The sequence below is a fragment of the Agelaius tricolor genome, unplaced genomic scaffold (assembly GCF_023055355.1).
Source record: "Agelaius tricolor isolate 1412-34295 unplaced genomic scaffold, bAgeTri1.0.p SCAF_1, whole genome shotgun sequence".
Classification (NCBI taxonomy): domain Eukaryota; kingdom Metazoa; phylum Chordata; class Aves; order Passeriformes; family Icteridae; genus Agelaius; species Agelaius tricolor.
In genome coordinates, this window is record NW_027269261.1 from 113,726,560 (window position 1) to 113,750,880 (window position 24,321).

At 46.1% G+C, this 24,321-nt stretch overlaps 1 protein-coding gene across 2 annotated transcripts in view; it reads left to right on the forward strand.

The window, feature by feature from the left end:
• The window catches only part of ELP3 (elongator acetyltransferase complex subunit 3), a 146,053-nt gene that overhangs the window by 25,339 nt on the left and 96,393 nt on the right, over positions 1-24,321 (forward strand). For both annotated transcript variants that reach the window (XM_071448056.1, XM_071448046.1), the window contains exon 7: positions 306-460. In XM_071448056.1, the coding sequence (XP_071304157.1) occupies positions 306-460 (155 nt within the window). The remainder of the gene's footprint in view (positions 1-305; positions 461-24,321) is intronic.

Sequence of the window (24,321 nt, forward strand, 5' to 3'; positions counted from 1 at the left end):
AGGAAATTCAAAGAATTTTTTGCCTTTTTGCCTCAATTTAGGTAACCTGCAACTGACATAATTCTGTTTTTTCAGGAAAACTCTCTACAATACCTGCACTGAATTCTTACAGTAAACAAAATAATTTTTGAGGGTTTTTTTACCAAAAAAAAAAATCATTATAAAAACCTATACAAAACCAATAATTTCTCATAAAACAACACCAAAAAAATCGAACACAACTTAAAAAAATCAAGAATTCCAGCGAAACCTTTGGGATAAATCCCCAGCTGATGATTTCTCCTGTGATATTTTTAATTTTCCAGCTGAAGCAGCTGGGCCACAGCGTGGACAAAGTGGAATTTATTGTGATGGGGGGAACTTTCATGGCTTTACCTGAGGATTACAGGGATTATTTCATCAGGAACCTGCACGATGCCTTGTCTGGTCACACTTCCAACAACGTGGCAGAAGCTGTCAGGTCAGCAATAATTCCCAATTTCTGTTATTTATCCTTTGAAAACAATGAGGAAAATCAGGGTTTTTTTTGGAAGCTCTGTGGTTTTTGGGCACTGAATATTCCAACAACAAGGCAGAGGCTGTCAGGTGAGGAATAATTCCCAGTTGAAATTGTTTATTCTTTGAAAACAATGAGGAAAATCTTATTTTTGGGGGTTTTTTTTTTGGTTTTTGAGCACTGAATATTCCCAGCTCTGCAGAGCAGCACCAGGCAGACCCAACAAAGTGGCAGAAGCTGTCAGGTGAACAATAATTCCCAGCTGAAATGATTTATTCTTTGAAAACAATGAGGAAAACCCTATTTTTTTTTAAAGATGTTGGTTTTGAGCACTGAATATTCCCAGCTCTGCAGAGCAGCACCCCTGGAAGTGCAGGAAAATCCAAATTTTTCGGATTTTTTTGCCATTCCAGGCAGCTCTGTCACGCTTCACCACCCTGATTTGGGGTTGTGACGAACACCAGGGCCACGGGATTGATTCTTGATTGATTCCTGATTGATTTTTGATTTATTCTTGATTGATTCTTGATTTATTTTTGATTTTTTTGTTGCCTGCAGCTGGGGAGGGGGAGCTGGGACGTCAGGGATGACTCAGCCCCGAGAGCGTCAGAGCTCCCGGCCCCTTCCAGCCCCAAAACACCTCCTGGCCTCTCCAATTCTCCAATTCTCACAGCCTGATCCTGATCCTGGCCAGGAAATTCTGAATTTTCAATGCTTGATAGCAAAAAAAAAAGAAAATTAAAATAGAGGTTTGGTTGTTTTGGAGTTGATAAATAAGTGAGCGTCCCTTGGCTGTGCTGCTGTGGGTTTTGATTTGTGGTGTTACCCAGCTCAAGAAAAGCGATTTTAGAGCTGCCACCACCAAGAGAAATTATTTTAGAGCTAAAGTGATTTTAGAACCCTAATTTCCAGCAGAAATTATTTTAAAACCAACCCTTTGTATCTCAAAGCTGCGACTTAATTCCCTTTTTCCTCTGGAGGGCACCAAACACTTCAGCTCCTTTTATTTGCTTTATTTTTTGGGTTGTTTTTTTTTTTGTTCCTCCCACTTGTCGTCGCTCAAAGAGCAAACAAAAACCACCCTGCTGCTCTTTCCAAGTGGGTTTTTATCGAGATAAAATAAAAAACGAGTTGGGCAAAGAGTTTCTGAAGGACACAGCTCCTCAGGGAAGGAGGGTGGTCCATTCTGATTATTGCTGTGATTCATGGTGTGGGAAGTCCATATTTTATATTTTTTTTTCCTCCTGCTGCAGGTGTCTTAGCTGATTTTATTGGGCCTAAAATAATTTTTCAAGCTGCCTGGCCTTTGCTGGGCAGATAAAAAGGGAATTATTTCTGCCCCAGCGATTTTAAAGGCAAAGTGACTCGGTGGAGTCAGAGCAGGGGGACAGAAACCCTGCCCTGGCAGCGTGTGGGTTCCTCAGCAGATGAATCAAGGTTCATATTTTTAACATAAAACTCACTCTAAGTGCTTGGTAAATGCAGTTCTGTGGGAGTTACTGGAGTTGCATTTGGAGAGGTGGAGAAAACGGGGCTGGGGATGAATCAGAGCTTTTGCTCTTTGTGCTTCTGGAGCTGGGCTGTTGCCCTGTGGCACTGCAGCCTTGCTTGGGATGGGCAGTGGCACCTGAGCTGAACAGTCAAGGTTGAATTTATTCCTTTCTGTGGCCAGGATTCAGCTCCTTCAGCACTTCCAGCAGAGGCTGAGAGGAGTCCTGAGGGTGTTTTCCCTGCTGTGAGCTGTGGGATCTGAATGGGGCTCTGGAGGATTTATTTCTTGGGCAAATCTTTATTTCAGTTCAGATTTTGTACAAAGATTTTGTACAGAGGACCTTGTACAAGGTCCTTCATTGAGAAAGGACCTTGAGCCAGGTTGGTGCTGTTTGCCAGGGCCTTGCTGATGGCACCAGCTCCCAAATCTCCTGCCTGGTGCCATCCTGGCCAATTCCTGGATGAAAGCACAGGACTGTGGAGGAGCAGAGAACAGGCAGCAAGGAAAAAACCCACTAAATTACAGATTAAACTGTATTTTTTACCGTTTTAAAATTGTGAATTTGTGGGATGGTCAAATCTCTTGGATAGGGAGATTTTTTCCTTGGAAAATCTCCCTGTGCAGGGGCTGCTGTGGGGATTTTTGGCACCGCTCTCATGGCTGAGGAGTCCTGAGGGTGTTTTCCCTGCTGTGAGCTGTGGGATCTCAATGGGGTTCTGGAGGATTGATTTCTTGGGCAAATCTTTGTTTCAGTTCAGATTTTGTACAGAGATTCTCCATGTGGGACAGGACCTTCATCCAGCAGAGAACCCCAGAATCCTGGCATGGTTTGGCTTGGAAAGGACCTTAACTCATCCCTGCTACCCACAGGGACGCTCCCACTCTCCCCTCTTGCTCCAAACCCCGATTTTCCCCCTTTCCCCCAGTAATTTCTGGTTTTTGTCCCAGCCCCGTGCTCTGCTGTCACGCTGACACACCAACCTGAGGGATCAGCAGTCTGCCAACGTCATTTTCAATTTTCTTCTTGTGATGCTTCATCTCCATCAGCCCTCTGAGGCTCCTGGTGCCAGCTAATCTGATAAAAAGGATCCTTTCCCTCACTAGGACAGGGTAAAGAAATTATCCCTCAAACCAGCCTGGATGTCACCTGAATCTCCTGAAATTCTGGTTTTCTTGCAGATAAATGTGTGAACTCATCCACCAAAAGTGTGATTTTTGCAAAGATAAACAGGGAAACTTCCAAAGGCGAGGAAGGGAATTAATTCCCTGGGTTTTAATATTTCTGCAGCACCTCCCTTTTGGGGTAATAAACAGAAATTCAGACAGCAATCTTTGCTCGAGGTGCTTGGCTTTGCCTGAGAAATAGCTTGGCCAAGGAGCGGGTAAAGAATTGCAGAGCCAGGGGGGATCTTTGTTTCTGAGAGGACTCAGAAGTTTTCATTTTTCTCCCTGAGAGCACCACTTCAGAATTTCTGGGTGCCTGTCAGGCCGGGCTGTGGGCTCGCTGATAAGCTTCCCTTCCTCAGCAGCAGGTTTGCAATAATTAAAATTATTCAGGGTTTCACAATCGCCACAGAATCGCTGCTGGATGGGTTTTTATTTTTATTTTTTTCTTCTCCCCCTGGAGAAACTCATCTGCTCCCATCAAGGCCCCGAGCGTGGAGCTGATTGCGGCTCCTTTTGCTCTTTGCCGAGGACAATCAAGAGCAGGGGAAAGGTGTAAAAATGCTCATGCAAATGAGAATTGCTGCTCCTCTCACCTGACCCGTGAGTCATGAGGGGTGCTGGGCTTATTGAGCTGCCACCACCACCACCGTGAGTCACCACAGCAGCAGCGGGAGCTGACTCCTAATGAGGGAACAGAGCTCGGGGAAAAGCACAGAAACCCGGGATTACAGCCCTGCGCCTCCTGGGAGTGCAGCAGCACCTCCCGAGCCAGGCTGGGGGGGAAAAAGGGGAAAAAAGGGGCTCCAGGAGAGCTCAGGGCCTAAAGGGGATCCAGGAGAGCTCAGGGCCTAAAGGGGATCCAGGAGAGCTCAGGGCCTAAAGGGGATCCAGGAGAGCTCAGAGCCTCAAGGGGCTCCAGGAGAGCTCAGGGACTCAAGGGGATCCAGGAGAGCTCAGGGCCTAAAGGGGATCCAGGAGAGCTCAGGGCCTAAAGGGGATCCAGGAGAGCTCAGGGCCTAAAGGGGATCCAGGAGAGCTCAGGGCCTAAAGGGGATCCAGGAGAGCTCAGGGCCTAAAGGGGATGCAGGGAGAGCTCAGGGCCTCAAGGGGCTCCTGGAGAGCTCAGAGCCCAAAGGGGATCCAGGAGAGCTCAGAGCCTAAAGGGGATCCAGGAGAGCTCAGAGCCTCAAGGGGATGCAGGGAGAGCTCAGGGCCTCAAGGGGCTCCTGGAGAGCTCAGAGCCCAAAGGGGATCCAGGAGAGCTCAGGGCCTAAAGGGGATCCAGGAGAGCTCAGGGCCTCAAGGGGATCCAGGGAGAGCTCAGAGCCTCAAGGGGATGCAGGGAGAGCTCAGGGCCTCAAGGGGATCCAGGAGAGCTCAGAGCCTCAAGGGGATCCAGGAGAGCTCAGGGCCTAAAGGGGATCCAGGGAGAGCTCAGGGCCTAAAGGGGATCCAGGAGAGCTCAGGGCCTAAAGGGGATCCAGGAGAGCTCAGAGCCTAAAGGGGCTCCAGGAGAGCTGGAGAGGGCTTGGGGTAAGGGATGGAGGGACAGGGAATGGGTTCTCACTGAGGAAAGAGAGGTTTGGATGGGATTTGGGAAGGAATTCCTGGCTGAATGGAATTCCCAGAGATCCCTGGCAGTGTCCAAGGCCAGGACAGCCTGATTTGATGGAAGGTTCCTGCAGGTGCTTGGAATGGTCCCTTCCCACCCAAACCATTCCATGATTTTCCCCACCCAAACCATTCCCTGATTTTCATCATTTCTGTGATTTTAGTATCTTTAGAAGAGATTTAGAGAGGTTTAGATGGGATTTGGGAGGCAATTCCTGGCTGAATACAATTCCCAGAAATCCTTGGAAGTCCAAGGCCAGGCTGGAGCAGCCTGATCTCATGGAAGGTGCTTGGAATTGGATCATCCTGAAAGTCCCTTCCACCCAAACCATTCCATGATTTTCCCCACCCAAACCATTCCCTGATTTTCATGATTTCTGTGATTTTAGTATCTTTAGAAGAGATTTAGAGAGGTTTGGATGGGGTTTGGGAAGGAATTCCTGGCTGAATGGCATCTCCAGAGATCCCTGGCAGTGTCCAAGGCCAGGACAGCCTGATCTCATGGAAGGTTCCTGCAGGTGCTTGGAATGGTCCCTTCCCACCCAAACCATTCCCTGATTTTCATCATTTCTGTGATTTCCACTGGGAAAAGAGAGGTTTAGATGGGATTTAGATGGGAAGCAATTCCTGGCTGAATGGAATTCCCAGAAATCCCTGGCAGTGTCCAAGGCCAGGCTGGAGCAGCCTGATCTCATGGAAGGTGCTTGGAATTGGATCATCCTGAAGGTCCCCTCCCACCCAAACCATTCCATGATTTTCCCCACCCAAACCATTCCCTGATTTTCATCATTTCTGTGGTTTCAGTATCTTTAGGGACACAGAAATAATTTATATTTTTAAATTTTTTCTTCTGATGCCTGATGTTTGATAAGGCTGGCATGTGACAGAGTGAGGAGATAACCCACTCTAATCTCTGATTTTCCTGAGACAACATCCAGCTGCAAATCACACACAAATATCCCACAACAGACCCAAAACTGGGCCATCAGTCCCTTAAAAATCTCATTTTCCACATGGAACCCCAGAACCCTTGAGAGGGAATTGGTGCCTTTGATTCCTGGTGGAGCAGCTCCTGACTCCACCTTTTCCTTGGATTTCCAACCACCTTTTCCTTGGATTTCCATCCATCTTTTCCCTGGATTTCCATCCACCTTTTCCCTGGATTTCCATCCACCTTTTCCTTGGATTTCCATCCATCTTTTCCCTGGATTTCCATCCACCTTTTTCTTGGATTTCCATCCATCTTTTCCTTGCATTTCCATCCCCTTTTCCTTGGATTTCCATCCATCTTTTCCTTGGATTTCCATCCATCTTTTCCCTGGATTTCTATCCACCTTTTCCTTGGATTTCCATCCATCTTTTCCCTGGATTTTCATCCATCTTTTCCCTGGATTTCCATCCACATTTTCCTTGAATTTCCATCCATCTTTTCCCTGGATTTTCATCCACCTTTTCCTTGGATTTCCATCTATCTTTTCCTTGGATTTCCATCCCCTTTTCCTTGGATTTCCATCCATCTTTTCCCTGGATTTCCATCCACCTTTTCCCTGGATTTCCATCCACCTTTTCCTTGGATTTCCATCCATCTTTTCCCTGGATTTCCATCCACCTTTTCCTTGGATTTCCATCCACCTTTTCCCTGGATTTCCATCCATCTTTTCCTTGGATTTCCATCAGTTTCCTGTGCCAGGAATTCTTTTGTGTCCCCCGTGGGGCTGGGGACAGGCAGCAGTTACCCACAATTATCCTGGTGGGGAGGGAAGTTTTCCTCCAGCCATCCCAAAAAAAGCCAGATTGATTTTTTTTTTTTTGGGAACAGGACAAAATCTGAGCTCCAACCCCAACCATTCTCAAATTCCCACCTTAATTTCAGATATTTCAGCCAGAAACCTCTCCAAGCCCAACCATTCTCAAATTCCCACCTTAATTTCAGATTTTTCAGCCAGAGACCTCTCCAAGCCCAACCATTCTCAAATTCTCACCTCAATTTCAGCCAGAGACCTCTCAACCCCAACCATTTTCAAATTCTCACCTCAATTTCAGATTTTTCAGCCAGAGACCTCTCAACCCCAACCATTCTCAAATTCTCACCTTAATTTCAGATATTTCAGCCAGAAACCTCTCCAACCCCAACCATTCTCAAATTCTCACCTTAATTTCAGCCAGAGACCTCTCAACCCCAACCATTTTCAAGTTCTCACCTTAATTTCAGATTTTTCAGCCAGAGACCTCTCCAACCCCAACCATTCTCAGATTCCCACCTCAATTTCAGATTTTTCAGCCATTCCTCTGATGGCTCCAGGAAATCCCGGTGGCTGCAGGCAGAGGGCAGGGCTGGCTGGGATTTTGGGAGGGTGGGGTGGCCCTGGCACAGAATTCCCAGAGGATTTGTGGCTGTTCCTGGATCCCTGAAGTGTCCAAGGCCAGGCTGGAGCAACCTGGGACAGGGGAAGGTGTTGAGGTTGGAACTGGATGAGCTTTGAGGTCCCTTCCCACCCAAACCCGTCTGGAATTTTGGGATTCTGAAGGTTCAGCAACGCCTGGATTTGCTTTTCAATATCGAGGAACAAAGCTGCTTTTATAAAATGGTGCTTTCTAAAGTTGAAGTCTGTTCTAAATAAGACTTTTGGGCCTTTTCTGGGAGACAGGGGCGGCCTGGTGCTGCATTTTAACCAAAACTCAGCCTTTTTGCTCAGTTTTTAGGGCGCTGTGGGGTCTGTGGGGTAACAGATGAGCACATTGAGCCTGTGTTCCACCGAGCCCAGAGTGAGAAATCCTCTCCTCCTGGCCGGAGGTCGGAGCAAACCCTTTTCACCTCCTGCCTCCTGCAGGCAGCCGAAAAACCGCCCTGCAATTCCGGAGCTCGTTCCACTAATGTCCCTTAATTGAGCTTCCCGAGTTGCTAATTGTGATTCCAACAGAAAAAAACCAACAAAAAACCGAGGCAGGCTTTGAGTCACTGTGCAGTGATTCATGCTGGGGCCATCGAGCGCTCTCGCTGTTCTCCTTTTATCTCCTTTTATCTCCTTTTATCTCCTTTTATCTACCTTGACCCCGTGCTCCAGGTGATGCTCGCTCCTCACCCTTCATCTGCCACCGCGCACCCCGGAGCAAATCCGCGCAGTTTTGGATTGAGGGAGCTCAATCTCTGCCCCTGGCCGAGGGGGAAATTAAAAATTGCGTTTGGCAGTCAGCTCCCAGCCCTGGCCCTGCCCTATTGAGTGGGTGCGGTGACAGGGAGGCTCTCGAGGCTCCAAATTGCCGGGTTCCGATCCCAGCGGCAATTTTGGGATGTGGGGACTCACCGGGCCCGTGTCCCCCTCCCGTACGGAGGCGTGAAAAGCGCCAATCGCTTGGTTTGAAAATGTTAAAAGTTTCATAGGAACACAATGGTTATAAAAATGGGAATGTAATTAGAGTAAGAATAATCTGGACAATTTGAATTAGGACGATATGAGACAATAGGGACAAAGAGTTATGGATGTCCGGGTACCTTTTTTCTGGGAAAAAGGACACACATTAACAAAGGATTAACCCCTAAAAACAACAGCCTGTTGCATATTCATACACCTCACACATGATGCAGAAATTCCATTCAAACACAGGATTCTGTCTGGTCATCCTCAGCTTCTTCCTCTGAATCCTGACAGCGCCTTGGAGGTGGGAAGTGTTCAGTGGGAAGAAGTTCATTTCTTCTGATCAGAGAACAAAAAATTCTTTATCTCTGAAAGATTTAAGTGTCCTGGGGCTGCTGTCTCGCTGCGAGTGCCTCATTCCCTTCTTTAAAAAATCATAGTTCTGATTTTATCTGCAAAAGTTACCTTTGAATTCCATTTTCCATATTATCAAAACGTTAATACAGCCCTGCTAATCAATACATCCAAACATGGTAAATATCTGCCACACAGAGCCGTATAAAATGCACTTCTCACGGAGGGGAATCGCAGGAGGCAGCAGCAGCGCTGGAAATGGGCTGGATCCATCCGAGCCTGTCTGTCAAATCCCCGCGGACATGCAGCAGGCCAGGCAGGAGATAAGTGGCTGTTGTTTTAGTGCCAGATCGTTTACAGCACAAAATCTGCCCAGATTCCCTTTTGTTCCCGGAGATTTGCAGCCTAGCTCCTAATAATTCTGGAAAAAAACCAGGCAGATTTGCTTTGTTTCCAGCCTTTGGATGTGCTGAGGCACTGGCACGGATTTCCCAGGGAGTTGTGGTTGCTCATCCCTGGAAATGTCCAAGGTTGGAGCAACCCGGGGTAGTGGAAGGTGTTGAGGCTGGAATGGGATGAGCTTTAAGGTCCCTTCCCACCCAAACCATTTTATTTCAACCTGTTTATCACTGAGTGTTAGTCCCTAAATGCCTTCCTAGATCTTGCAGAATTTATGGGTTTTTACCCCAAAGCTGTCTGGCCTTTGTTGCTGCTCATTTCCTGCTGCATTTCCCAACTTTTAACTGCTGGAGTTGATGTCCTTCCTTCCTTCCTTCCTTCCTTCCTTCCTTCCTTCCTTCCTTCCTTCCTTCCTTCCTTCCTTCCTTCCTTCCTTCCTTCCTTCCTTCCTTCCTTCCTTCCTTCCTTCCTTCCTTCCTTCCTCCCTCCCTCCCTCCCTCCCTCCCTCCCTCCCTCCCTCCCTCCCTCCCTCCTTCCGCCACTTCCTTCCGCCACTTCCTTCCGCCACTTCCTCCTTTCCTTTCCTTTCCTTTCCTTTCCTTTCCTTTCCTTTCCTTTCCTTTCCTTTCCTTTCCTTTCCTTTCCTTTCCTTTCCTTTCCTTTCCTTTCCTTTCCTTTCCTTTCCTTTCCTTTCCTTTCCTTTCCTTTCCTTTCCTTTCCTTTCCTTTCCTTTCCTTTCCTTTCCTTTCCTTTCCTTTCCTTTCCTTTCCTTTCCTTTCCTTGAAATTTCCTTTCCTTGAAATTTCCTTTCCTTTCCTTGAAATTTCCTTTCCTTTCCTTGAAATTTCCTTTCCTTGAAATTTCCTTTCCTTCCCTTCCCTTCCCTTCCCTTCCCTTCCCTTCCCTTCCCTTCCCTTCCCTTCCCTTCCCTTCCCTTCCCTTCCCTTCCCTTCCCTTCCCTTCCCTTCCCTTTCCTTTCCCAGGGAGGTTTTGGTTCCTCATCCCTGGAAATGTCCAAGGTTGGAGCAGCCCGGGGTAGTGGAAGGTGTTGAGGCTGGAATGGGACGAGCTTTAAGGTCCCTTCCCACCCAAACCATTTTATATTTACTAATCAAACCCGTTTATATTTACCATTAAATTCTGCTTATCACCAAGTGTTAATCCCCCCATAAGTCTGGCAGAATTTATGGGTTTTTACCCCAAAGCTGTCTGGCCTTTGTTGCTGCTCATTTCCTGCTGCATTTCCCAACTTTTAACTGCTGGGGTCGATGTTATTTGGAAGCTCTCTGAGCAAAAAGTCATTTCATCAGATCCTAATCTCGTGGCAGGGAGCTTTCCATCTTCCTTCCTCCCTTCCTCAGCCATGGAATGGGGTTGCTTATCCTGTTATCTGCCCTATTACTGCATGGGAAATATTCCAGTTTGGAATGGAACACATGAAGAAACCAAACCCACACGTGGTTTTGGGTTTCCCACTGAGGATGTTGCAACCAAACCCTTTTTCCTCCGAGAATCCCGAGGTGTTTCCTCAGGAATTGGAGCCACCCCAAAATGAGCAATATTTGTAAATCCACCTTTTCATCCCGTGCTGCTGGAAACAGCGTCAGCCTTAGCGGTCATGACATTGTCAGAGCTAAATAATGAATTTTTCCTGTAGGTTTTCAGCAAATTACTGCTGAACACCTGCCAGAGGGAATACTTTGCTCCTTCTTGCTGCTGTGCCCGTGTAATTTGGCAAAGCACAACAAGTTCTCCAATGACCTGCACTAAAATGTTAATGGCGGGGTGGGATCCGTGTGGCCAGCTGGGCTTGGTGGCTGGAAATGGAGATTTATTCAAGGTTTGGCCACCTGTGTGAGTGTGAGCCCGGCCTGGTGCTGATTGTGGGGTTTAAATTGCAATTGTGCCGCTGAGCCAGGGGTGATGTCATGGAGAGAACAGGGCTGTGAAAAACGCCAATCGCTCGGCTTGAAAATTCTAAAAGTTTCATAGTAATAAAATTGGTTATAAAAATAGTAATCCAATTAGAGTAGTAATAATAATAAGCCCGAAAAAGGACACACATTAACAAAGGATTAACCCTTAAAAACAATAATCTATTGCATATTCATACACCTCATCCATGATGCATAAATTCCATTCAAACACAGGATTCTGTCTGGTCATCCTCAGCTTCTTCCTCTGAATCCTCACAGCGCCTTCAAGGTGGGAAGAAGTTCCTTTCTTCTGATAATGGGGCAATAAATTCATTTTCTCTGAAAGATTCAGGTGTCCTGTGGCTGCTATTTCACTGTGAGTCCTTTCTTTATAAAAAGTATCCTACACAGCACAGTTTCTATTTGAACATTTTGTTGTAACCTAAAACTCTATTTACCACACTCCTTAAGAGAATGAATCCAGCATTACTTTCTAACACAACACACACAATATTCATTTGGATATTTGCACAAGCCAATCATAAAATAGGCTTTTTTCACAGGGTGCTGTGCGTGAATAACATTTTGGGGTTAATTCCCTCATTATTTCCGCCATCCTGGGGTTAATCCCCTCCTCATTTCACCGCAGCTCGCAGGGGCAGTGCTCGTTGTATTCTGATTTTCCAAGGCGGCACAAACTCAAGCATCACCAATTGCTGAGGTGAGAACGATCCGAAGCGATCATGCCGTGCCCTGCAGCGCTGACAGGGGACCCGAATTCCCTTTTTCCAGCGGAGATTGCTTTGCAGCCGGCATGGAAATGAGCTGGTGAAATAGGGAAATGCGCTTTATGGTTCCCTCAGCTGCGCTCTGCTCGCCTCATTGACGCTGCAAACCCGGAGCCGCCCGCCTTTCAACGGCGCTAAATTAATTTGAAAGAAAACTCATTTTCTGGTGACATGGTGGGTGCAATCGGTGTGGAACAAAGGAAAAAAGAGGTTTAATTTTCATACTTTTGCAGGGGTTTTGTTGCAGCTTTGTGGAGCGCGCTGTGCCCGGCAGAGCAGGAGCAGTTTCCACCTCCCATTTTTGGCTTCTTGAGCTCTTTCCAATCCTTGCTTTATGGAAGATGCTCCTGTGTCTTCCAGAGTTTGGTTCCATTCTCTTCTCCAGACCATGGAATCATGGAATAATTCACTTTAAAGGGACCTTTAAGGTCATCAAGTCCAGCAGCCCTAAACCACATCCCCAAAGTGTCACATCATTTATCGGCGCTAAATTAATTTGAAAGAAAACTCATTTTCTGGTGCCATGGTGGGTGCAATCGGTGTGGAACAAAGGAAAAAAGGAGGTTTAATTTTCATACTTTTGCAGGGGGTGTGGAGCAGGGGTTTGGCTGCAGCTTTGGGGCTGCTTGCTGTGAAATCCGCGTGGCAGCCCCGGGAGCCTGCGCCTTTCATGGCTCAGGAGTTTGGGAAGTTGGAGGCTCCAAAGCTGGAAGTGCAGAGCTGGGGGTGTTTGTGCAGCCTTGCTTTGCTCTCCCTCTGTCTGGGCCTTGGCTGTGCCACAGCCTCGTTCTTTAAATCTCTCTGCGTCACCTTTGTCTGCTCCGTCTCTTTGTGCGCTGCTCTGAAAATTCAGAAATCCGCAGGAATTTGTTCCCTGGGTAGGAAAATCCTCCCCTTTTTCCTCAGGTGGCTCTGGGGGAGGTGTGGGTTCAGCTGGGGGGTTCAGAGCTCAGCTCAGATGTTCCTGGAGGTGCAATCAGAGCATCCCAGCCCAAGCCTTGGCTCCCCTGAGGGCTGGGACAGGAGCAGTTTCCACCTCCCATTTCTGCCTCCTGGAGCTCGTTCCAATCCTTGCTTTATGGAAATGCTTCTCTGTCTTCCAGAGTTTGGTTCCATTCTCTTCTCCAGACCATGGAATCCTGGAATAATTCACTTTAGAAGGGACCTTTAAGGTCATCAAGTCCAGCAGCACTAAACCACGTCCCCAAAGTGCCACATCATTTCTGTCCCCAAGTGCCACTCCCATTTCTGGCTCCTTGAGCTCTTTCCAGTCCTTGCTTTATGGAAGATGCTCCTGTATCTTCCAGAGTGTGGTTCCATTCTCTTCTCCAGACCATGGAATCATGGAATAATTCACTTTAGAAGGGACCTTTAAGGTCATCAAGTCCAGCAGCACTAAACCACATCCCCAAAGTGCCACATCATTTCTGTCCCCATGTGCCACTCCCATTTCTGCCTCCTTGAGCTCTTTCCATCCTTGCTTTATGGAAGATGCTCCTGTGTCTTCCAGAGTTTGGTTCCATTCTCTTCTCCACATCATGGAATCATGGAATAATTCACTTTAAAGGGACCTTTAAGGTCATCAAGTCCAGCAGCACTAAAAAAAACCCACGTCCCCAAAGTGCCACATCCCCCAAAGTGCCACATCCCCAAAGTGCCACATCCCCAAATTGCCACGTCCCCAAATTGCCACGTCCCCAAAGTGCCACATCCCCAAAGTGCCACATCCCCCAAAGTGCCACATCCCCCAAAGTGCCACATCCCCAAAGTGCCACGTCCCCAAAGTGCCACGTCCCCAAAGTGCCACATCCCCAAAGTGCCACATCCCCCAAAGTGCCACATCCCCCAAAGTGCCACATCCCCAAAGTGCCACGTCCCCAAAGTGCCACATCCCCAAAGTGCCAGGTCCCCAAAGTGCCACATCCCCAAAGTGCCACATCCCCAAAGTGCCACATCCCCAAAGTGCCACGTCCCCAAAGTGCCACTTCCCCAAAGTGCCACTTCCCAAAGTGCCAGGTCCCCAAAGTACCACATCCCCCAAAGTGCCACATCCCCCAAAGTGCCACTTCCCCAAAGTGCCACTTCCCAAAGTGCCACATCCCCAAAGTGCCACATCCCCCAAAGTACCACATCCCCCAAAGTGCCACATCCCCAAAGTGCCATATCCCCAAAGTGCCACATCCCCCAAAGTGCCACATCCCCAAAGTGCCACATCCCCAAAGTGCCACATCCCCCAAAGTGCCACATCCCCCAAAGTGCCACGTCCCCAAAGTTCCACGTCCCCATTTTTGAGCACTTCCAGCAATGGTGACTCCAGCACTGTCCCAACCCTCCTGGGGATGGAATTATTCCTGCTATCCAATCTAAACCACCCCTGGCACAGCTTGGGGCTGTTCCCTGTCACTTGTTCCTTGGCAGGAGAGGCCAGCACCCACAAATCTGCTTTTCCCCCCCTCTGGGAAGAGCCAGGTGATCTTTGGCTGGCTGCTCTCTGTGTATGTGTGACTAAACCCCTTTTTGTGCCATTTGAGGGAAGGTTTCACCTCCTCCCATGGCAGGAAGTTGCTCCTGGGGACAGCACGTTGTCCCTGGAGCTGGGAGGGGTGGCTGTGCCCGAGGATGATGCGGTTCTGAGCGACTGCAGCAGCTCAAAAGCTGAAATCATTTTCCAAACAATGACTCAACCACCATTAAAAGTTGAGTAAAACCATCAAATCAGCTTGGCCAGACCCTTCAAGCTCCTCTCCTTCCAGCACCTTGGAGCTCTCCAGGAGGGAGCAGAGGCACCAGGAGTTCCTGGAGCTGCTGCTGCAGCAAACCCAGGAGCGTTTTTGGGGGGAAAACCAGGATTTGCACATTTTTCACTTTTTGGTTTTTATAGGTGAGGGACTTGCTTTGGCAAGAGATGAGCTAAAGCACAACTCTCACTGGCACTTCTGGCTGATGGCTGCTTTTTATTAGCTCTCTTTATAATTTTATGGATACAATTCCTTCGTTTCCTCAAAGCAGCAATCAAGCTGTTTTCCTTCCTCGAGCTAAATGTTTTCTCTGGTGGAGTCAGCTGGGGACGAGCTCAGTCTCATTCTAGAGGTGGATAAAGAAACTCAAAAGCAAAGGGGCTGGGCTGGACACTTTCATTTATGCAGCAGCACTTTGAGTTTGTGGGGTTTTTCCTCAGGAAAAGCTGAAAAGTTGGGTGTTTTAAGAAAATGCAACTTTCCTTAGGCTGCAGTGAGTCGATATCAGAGCTGAAATTGGAGCTGGGTTTTTTCAGTCTGTGTCAGTCTCACCCAGCTCCATCTCTCTCATCAAGCACAACAAGAAAAAACTCAAATTTCACGGAGGATTTAATAAAAGAGGTTGTCGTGTCGTTTCTTCCGTAATTTTAGATGTAAGGATTTTTTTTTTTTATCTTTTTCTTCCTGCATCCTTTGTTAGCCCACGCCTGCAACTCAGTATTGATTATTCCCTGGGAAACTTGTCTTTATAGTTATGACCTAATGGTTGATTGTATTGATTGGGCAACAGGCAGCAGAATGGGGTTTTTGTTTTTTTCAAGTTTTTCCTGAAGTCATTGCATGGCAAAAATGAGAAAAATCAAGGATGAATCTTGGCCATCTCCTCATGGAAGTTTTCCACCAGGCTGAAAGTGCCACTGTGGTGAAGAACTGGGAGACCAAAATGAAAAATTGACTTTAATGCTGCCCAAACCTCCTGCTTTTCACTTCGAGCAAAGAGAAACTCGTGAGGTTCATCTTGGAATTCCTGCACAGAAATTATTCCTTGGATTGCCCTTCCCTGCCAGGGGGGAGGCCCTGGCACAGCTTTCCCATAGAAACTGTGGTTGTCTCATCCCTAAAAATGCTCCAGGCCAGGCTGGACAGGGCTTGGAGCACCCTGGGACAGTGGAAGGGTGGGAACCACAGAAAGGGTCAGGCCTGAATTGTGTCTGAACTGAGCCACTTGTGCTCATGCTGGGCCTTTTTTCTGAGGGTTTTTGGAAGTAGAGCCACTCCTTGGGGTTAAAATGTGGTAAAAATACTGAGAAAGAGAAAATAACTGGTGTGTTGTAGGGTTTTTACCTCAGAGTGGATCAGGCGTGAAGTGTGTCTGAACTGAGCCACTTGTGCTCATGCTGGGCCTTTTTTTCATAGGGATTTTGGGTGGTAGCACTACTCCTTGGGATTAAAACGTGGTAAAAATACTGAGAAAGAAAGAAAGAAAACAGGGGTGGTTGATGGGTTAAACTGGGGTAAAAACATTGAGAAAGAGAAGCAAACCCTGTGTGTTGTAGGGTTTTTACCTCAGAGTGGATCAGGCCTGAAGTGTTTCTGAACTGAGCCGCTTGTGCTGGGTGTTTTCTTCTTGGGAGGGATTTTGGATGGCAGAGCCATTCCTTGGGGTTAAAATGTGGTAAAAATACTGAGAAAGAGAAGGAAAAAGAGAAGGAAATGGGTGTGTTTTATGGTTTTTACCTCAAGAGTGAATCAGGCCTGAAGTGTCTCCGAACTGAGCCACTTCTGCTCATGCTGGGCCTTTTTTCTGAGGGTTTTTGGGAGTAGAGCCATTCCTTGGGGTTAAAAAGTGGTAAAAACACTGAGAAAGAGAAGGAAACTGGGTGTGTTTGATGGGTTAGAATGTGGTAAAAACACTGAGAAAGAGAAAATAACTGGTGTGTTTTATGGTTTTTACCTCAAGAGTGGATCAGGCCTGAAGTGTCTGAACTCAGTCACTTCTGCTCATGCTGGGACTTTTTTCTGAGGGTTTTTGGTAGTAGAGCCATTCCTTGGGGTTAAAATGTGGTAAAAATACTGAGAAAGAGAAGGAAAAAGAGAAGGAAATGGGTGTGTTTTATGGTTTTTACCTCAAGAGTGAATCAGGCCTGAAGTGTCTCCGAACTGAGCCACTTCTGCTCATGCTGGGCCTTTTTTCTGAGGGTTTTTGGGAGTAGAGCCATTCCTTGGGGTTAAAAAGTGGTAAAAACACTGAGAAAGAGAAGGAAACTGGGTGTGTTTGATGGGTTAGAATGTGGTAAAAACACTGAGAAAGAGAAAATAACTGGTGTGTTTTATGGTTTTTACCTCAGAGTGGATCAGGCCTGAAGTGTGCCTGAACTGAGCTGCTTGTGCTGGGTGTTTTCTTCTTGGGAGGGATTTTGGATGGCAGAGCCATTCTTTGGGGGTTAAAATGTGGTAAAAATACTGAGAAAGAGAAGGAAACCGGGTGTGTTTGATGGGTTAAACTGTGGTAAAAACACTGAGAAAGAGAAAATAACTGCTGTGTTGTAGGGTTTTTACCTCAGAGTGGATCAGGCCTGAATTGTGTTTGAACTGAGCCACTTGTGCTCATGCTGGGCCTTTTTTCCAAGGGTTTCCAAGTGGTAAAGCCATTCCTTGGGGTTAAAATGTGGTAAAAATAGAGAGAAACAGAAGAAAACAAGTGTATTTTAGGATTTCTTTACCTCAGAATGGATTAGGCCTGAAGTGTGTCTGAACTGAGCCACTTGTGCTCATTCTGTGTCTTATCTTCTTGGGAAGGATTTCAGGTGGCAGAGCCATTCCTTGGGGGTTAAAATGTGGTAAAAACACTGAGAAAGAGAAAAGAACTGGTGTTTTGTAGGGTTTTTACTTCAGGTTTTTAACACAGTGGAAGGGTGGGAACAGGATGAGCTTTAAGGTCCTTTCCAACCCAAACTGCTCTGTGATTGTGGGATTCTGTGAAATCCCCAAATTGTTCCTGGGAAAGGCTTTTGGTTCTGTCTGAGACACCAGGGCTCCAAACATCTCCAATTTTCTCTCTTTGTGCTCTCCTTGCTTTGTTCCCAGCTTTCCTTCTGCATCAAGAGCCAGAAACTGCTTTAGGAAATCATCCTGCTTGGGCTTGTTATCCCCCACAAATGGGATTTTTCCCAGTTCAGGGTGGGCTTGGTAGCCTGGCAGGGCTGGTCATTACTTTTTAAAAAGAAATCAGTTTAGATTTCTTCTCAGTTTAGATTTCCTGGGACAGGGGTGGGTGCTGGGCTTGGCCCTGCTGGTTGGGCTTAAAGGGCTTTTCTAAGCTTAAAAAATTCCCAATTCTGTGATTCTGGATCAGGGAGGAACGTTAAAAATTCCCAATTCTGTGATTCTGGATCAGGGAGGAGCTTAAAAAATTCCCAATTCTGTGGTTCTGAATTAGGGAGGAACTTTAAAATTCCCAATTCTGTGGTTCTGGATTGGGGAGGAATGTTAAAAATTCCCAATTCTGTGGTTCTGGATCAGGGAGGAGCTTTAAAAATTCCCAATTCTGTGGTTCTGAATTAGGGAGGAACTTTAAAAATTCCCAATTCTGTGGTTCTGGATCAGGGAGGAGCTTAAAAAATTCCCAATTCTGTGGTTCTGGACTGGGGAGGAGCTTTAAAAATTCCCAATTCTGTGGTTCTGGATCAGGGAGGAGCTGAAAAAATTCCCAATTCTGTGGTTCTGGACTGGGGAGGAGCTTAAAAAATTCCCAATTCTGTGGTTCAGGATCAGGGAGGAGCTTAAAAAATTCCCAATTCTGTGATTCTGGATCAGGGAGGAGTTTAAAAAATTCCCAATTCTGTGATTCTGGATCGGGGAGGAGTTTAAAAAAATTCCCAATTCTGTGATTCTGGATCAGGGAGGAGCTGCAGGCTGGCACAGGAAACCTCACCCTCACCTGCAGCAGGCCCAGATCTTCCCAGAACTCCAAACTTGTGATGCTCTGAACCTTTTTTATGGCTTGGTCCCATCTTTCAGGGTGATTTTTTTTGGTTTCTTTTCTTTGGGTGTCATTGCCAGGTGCTGCTGGTGGCAGTTCAAGGAGATGGGAAATCTGTGGGAGCACCCTGGGAGCAAGGACAGGAGCTTTGGGGTGTCTGGTTGAAACCATCTCATGTTTTTTACACTTTTCCAAGCTTAAAAAATTCGCAATTCTGTGGTCCTGGATCAGGGAGGAGCTTAAAAAATTCCCAATTCTGTGGTTCTGGATCGGGGAAGAGCTTTAAAAATTCCCAATTCTGTGGTTCTGAATTAGGGAGGAGTTTAAAAAATTCCCAATTCTGTGGTTCTGGATTGGGGAGGAATGTTAAAAATTCCCAATTCTGTGGTTCTGGATCGGGGAGGAGCTTAAAAAATTCCCAATTCTGTGATTTTGGATCAGGGAGGAGCTGCAGGCTGGCACAGGAAACCTCACCCTCACCTGCAGCAGGCCCAGATCTTCCCAGAACTCCAAACTTGTGATGCTCTGAACCTTTTTTATGGCTTGGTGCCATCTTTCAGGGTGATTTTTTTGGTTTCTTTTCTTTGGGTGTCATTGCCAGGTGCTGCTGGTGGCAGTTCAGGGAGATGGGAGCACCCTGAAACCATCCCATGTTTCCACCCCTGATCTCTTTGTCCTCCAGGCTGGGATGATCAGTGTTGTGCTGCATTTCCCATTTCTGAGATGAATTGTTGGGGTTTTTTTTTCCCCTGACATTCACATATTGATCTGAGATTTCAACTCTGTGCCTGGTGGTGAAGCAAAACCTGAGCCCTCCTCAGCTGATAAATTGAATATGGGACATTTTACAAGCTCCCTATGTGTTTTCCTCTCGCAGACATATTACAAAATGTGTTTAGCTGATGTGTCAGGGCTCAGTTGTATTTATCAGGACAAGATTTTGTTTTCTTCAGCTGCAAAAAGCCCAGAGCCACCTCCCTTTTCACGTAGATGGAGTGCAGAGAGGTTCTTGTTCCCTTCGTGTGGCAGATGAATTCCTGCCCTCTGGCTACCAGAAACGCTTTCAACAACACATCAGGCTTGGAGCTTTCTCTGAAGCCTTTGACAAATCTCAGTGACTTCCAAAACCTGGATTTCTACAACCCCTTCACCGGGTTGTTGGAATGAGAGGGGAGGTTTTGCACGCAGAAATGACTGGAAGATATTAAGAGATGGATTAAATGATCAATTAACACAGCAGAGGGAGGTCATTAATGGTATCTCTCTGCTGGAACTGCTTGTTCTGACCTGTTGTGAAAGGGCAGGAGAAAATCAGTTTACATATAAAGCACTGATTATTAAAGAGATTTTTCCTGGTTTTTTTTCCTACAGAACAACGATCTCCAAGTTGGCTGATGCCACTCAGGAATAAGATTTGAAAGTTTTAGTTGATAACTGTGAGAAACACAGCCCTGGTGCTTGGTGTTAGTTAAAAAACCAGCTCAGTGTGAGGAATTGCAGAGATGGGAATAGAGGGAAAACTGGGAAATGGTGTCGTGGAGCTGCCTGCTTCACAGCTTGAGCCTTGCTCATTTCTTCCCTTTAAAAACCAGGGGGGAGGAAAATGATGCTGTGGAAGCAGGGAAAAGATATTTGAGAGAGATATAATAGAGATTGATGAGGTCCTGAGTGGCACAGAGAGAAGGAGGATAAATGTTGATTTTTCTCTGACACAACGAGAGCTGTTGGTGAAATGGGAATTAAATCCAAAGGAATAATTTCCTTGTGCAGGCTGAGTGACCAAACACAATTCTTGGGCAAAAAGTACCCAGTGGGAACTGCCTGATCCTGAAAGACACCACAACCACTAAAAACATCAGGGAGTGCAATTCCAGACCCAGATCTCCCTAAATTTCAGTCTGAGGAGTCTGGGACCTTGTGTTGCTGCTGGGAAAAATGTGAAGCTGTAATATCAAAACTGTAATTTGGCTCTGCTCACTGGGAAAAGCAGGGAGCTCACATAAGGGAGGAGGAGATAAGCACTGCCTTGCCTGAATTAGCCTTGTTTGGGTTTTTTTTTCCCCCCTTGTAAACATTTATTTTTTTTATGGGAGTGGGTAAAAAAAAAAAAGAGCTTTCAACTCAGCTCCTGTTCCAACCATGCATTTTCCTTGTTGGAAATATTTCACTCCAACATATGTTAATTAATCCTGGTGTTTGCAGTTACAGCTGGCTAATAATTTGTTGCTGGGAAAAAAAATTAAAAAAAAAAATTCTGTAAATTGTTGTTGCCATGAACTTGATGGATGGGAGCTCAGAAAACACCGCAGGCTCAAAAAACCCAGCAGTGTGAGAAGGTCTTGTCAGGATTTTTTTCTTTTTTTTTTCTCTTCAATGTCCTTTTTTTTTGCTTCCTGAGCTCAGACAGGACTTGCTTGGATGTGTCTGAGAGAGCAGGCAGTGATTATGGCTTTTGGGATAATTACACATTTATCATCAGCCCAGCGTGGCAGGAGAGGAGCGTGGCTCCGGCCTGCTCTTGTCAGGAGTGGCAGGATCCCTCCAGACCTTGCCCAGAGGTCCTTGATGGAAGCTGTGAGGGAAATAAAAATAAACCAAAGCGCTCTTTTCCTCTCCAGCAGCCTCTGTTCCTGCTCCTCGTTACAGCCTGGCGGTTAATTAGTCCATGCAAACATCCTGCTTGGAGCAGGCCTGAAGTGGCTCTGAACTCAGCCACTTGGGATCGTGCTGGGCAATTTTTCCAAGGATTTTTCAGTGGTAGAGCCATTCCTTGGGGTTAAAATGTGGTAAAAATAGAGAGAAACAGGAAGAAAACAAGTGTATTTTAGGATTTCTTTACCTCAGAATGGACTAAGCCTGGAATGTGTCTGAACAGAGCCACTTGTGCTCCTGCTGGGCCTTTTTTCCAAGGGCTTTTCAGTGGCAGAGCCATTCTTTGGGGTTAAAATGTGGTGAAAATACTGAGAAAGAGGAAAAAAACATGTAAAAAAGGGTTTTTACTTCAGAATGGGTTACGTCTGAAGTGTGTTTGAACTGCGCCACTTGTGCTCATTCTGTGTCTTTTCTTCTTGGGAGGGATTACAGGTGGTAGAGTCATTCCTTGGGGTTAAAATGTGGTAAAAATACTGAGAAAGAGAAGGAAACAGGGGTGGTTGATGGGTTAAACTGTGGTAAAAACATTGGGAAAGAGAAGCAAACCCCGGGTGTTGTAGGGTTTTTACCTCAGAATGGATCAGGCCTGAAGTGTCTCCAAACTGAGCCATTTGTGCTCATGCTGGGCCTTTTTTCCAAGGGTTTTGGTAGTAGAGCCACTCCTTGGGGTTAAAAAGTGGTAAAAATACTGAGAAAGAGAAGGAAACCGGGTGTGTTTGATGGGTTAAACTGTGGTAAAAACACTGAGAAAGAGAAAATAACTGGTGTGTTTTATGGTGTTTACCTCAGAGTGGATCAGGCCTGAAGTGTCTGAACTCAGTCACTTCTGCTCATGCTGGGACTTTTTTCTGAGGGTTTTTGGTAGTAGAGCCATTCCTTGGGGTTAAAATGTGGTAAAAACACTGAGAAAGAGAAAATACCTGGTGTGTTGTAGGTTTTTTACCTCAGAGAGGATTAGGCCTGAAGTGTCTCTGAATTGAGCCACTCCCACTCTTGTTTTGCCTTTTCTTCTGAGGGTTTTTGTGTGGCAGAGCCATTCCTTGGGGGTTAAAACATGGTAAAAATACTGAGAAAGAGAAGAAAACAGGGGTGTTTGATGGGTTAAACTGTGTTAAAAACATTGAGAAAGAGAAGCAAACCCCGGGTGTTGTAGGGTTTTTACCTCAGAGTAGATCAGACCTGAAGTGTTTCTGAACTGAGCCACTTGTGCTTGTGCTGAGCCTTTTTTCCGAGGGTTTTCAGTGGCAGAGCCATTCCTTGGGGTTAAAATGTGGTGAAAATACTGAGAAAGAGGAAAAAAACATGTAAAAAAGGGTTTTTACTTCAGAATGGATTAGGTCTGAAGTGTGTTTGTACTGAGCCACTTGTGCTCATCCTGTGTCTTTTCTTCCTGGGAAGGATTTCAGGTGGCAGAGCCATTCCTTGGAGGAAAAATGTGGTAAAACCATTGAGAAAGTGAAGGAAATGAGTGATTTGTAGGGTTTTTATCTGAGAATGGGTTAGGCCTGAAGTGTCTCTGAACTGAGCCACTTGTGTGTGCCAGGCTGTTTTTTCAGAGGGTTTGTTGGTAGTAGAGCCATTCCTTGGGGTTAAAATGTGGTAAAAAGAACAAAAAAGATAAGAAAACTGGTGCATTGTAGGGTTTTTACCTCAGAATGGGTCAGGCCTGAAGTGTGTTTGAACTGAGCCACTTGTGCTCATCCTGTGTCTTTTCTTCTTGGGAAGGATTTCAGGTGGTAGAGCCATTCCTTGGGGTTAAAACATGGTAAAAACACTGAGAAAGAGAAAATAACTGGTGTGTTTTATGGTTTTTACCTCAGAATGGGTTAGGCCTGAATGTGTGTTTGAAATGAGCCACTTGTGCTCATCCTGTGTCTGTGTCTTGGAAGGGATTTCAGGTGGTAGAGCCATTCCTTGGGGTTAAAATGTGGTGAAAATACTGAGAAAGAGGAAAAAAAACGTGTAGTTTAGGGTTTTTCCTTCAGAATGGATTAGGTCTGAAGTGTGTTTGAACTGAGCCACTTGTGCTCATCCTGTGTCTTTTCTTCCTGGGAAGGATTTCAGGTGGCAGAGCCATTCCTTGGAGGAAAAATGTGGTAAAACCATTGAGAAAGTGAAGGAAATGAGTGATTTGTAGGGTTTTTATCTGAGAATGGGTTAGGTCTGAGGTGTCTCTGAACTGAGCCACTTGTGTGTGCCAGGCTGTTTTTTCAGAGGGATTGTTGGTAGTAGAGCCATTCCTTGGGGTTAAAATGTGGTAAAAAGAACAAAAAAGATAAGAAAACTGGTGCATTGTAGGGTTTTTACCTCAGAATGGGTAAGGCCTGAAGTGTGTTTGAACTGAGACATTTCTGCTCATCCTGTGTCTTTTCTTCTTGGAGGGGATTTCAGGTGGTAGAGCCATGCCTTGGGGTTAAAGTGTGGTAAAAACACTGAGAAAGAGAAAATAACTGGTGTGTTGTATGGTTTTACCTCAGAATGGATTAGGCCTGAAGGGTGCTTGAACTGAGCCACTTGAGCTTTGCCCTTTTTCAGAGGGATTTCGCTGGTAGAGCACATCCTTGGGGGTAAAACATGGTAAAGCATATCCTTTTAACCTTGGGGTTAAAACATGGTAAAAATACTGAGAAGGAGAAGAAAACAGGTGTGGTTTATGCATTTAAATGTGGTAAAACCATTGTGAAAGAGAACTGGTGTGGTTTAGGGTTTTTACCTCAGAAGGGGTTGGATGTGAAGTGTCTGAACTGAGCCACTGGTGCTCATGCTGGGCCTTTTTTCTGAGGGTTTTTGGTAGTAGAGCCATTTCTTGGGGTTAAAATGTGGTAAAAATACTGAAAAAGAGAAGAAAACAGGGGTGTTTGATGGGTTAAACTGTGGTAAAAACACTGAGAAAGAGAAGCAAACCCCATGTGTTGTAGGGTTTTTACCTCAGAGTGGATCAGGCCTGAAGTGTCTCCAAACTGAGCCACTTGTGCTCATGCTGGGCCTTTTTTCTGAGGGTTTTTGGTAGTAGAGCCATTCCTTGGGGTTAAAATGTGGTAAAAATACTGAAAAAGTGAAGGAAACCGGGATGTTTGATGGGTTAAACTGTGGTAAAAACACTGAGAAAGAGAAAATAACTGGTGTGTTGTAGGGTTTTTACCTCAGAGTGGATCAGGCCTGAAGTGTGCCTGAACTGAGCCACTTCTGCTCATGCTGGGCCTTTTTTCTGAGGGTTTTTGGTAGTAGAGCCATTCCTTGGGGTTAAAATGTGGTAAAAATACTGAGAAAGAGAAAATAACTGGTGTGTTGTAGGTTTTTTACCTCAGAGAGGATTAGGCCTGAAGGGTGCTTGAACTGAGCCACTTGAGCTTTGCCCTTTTTCAGAGGG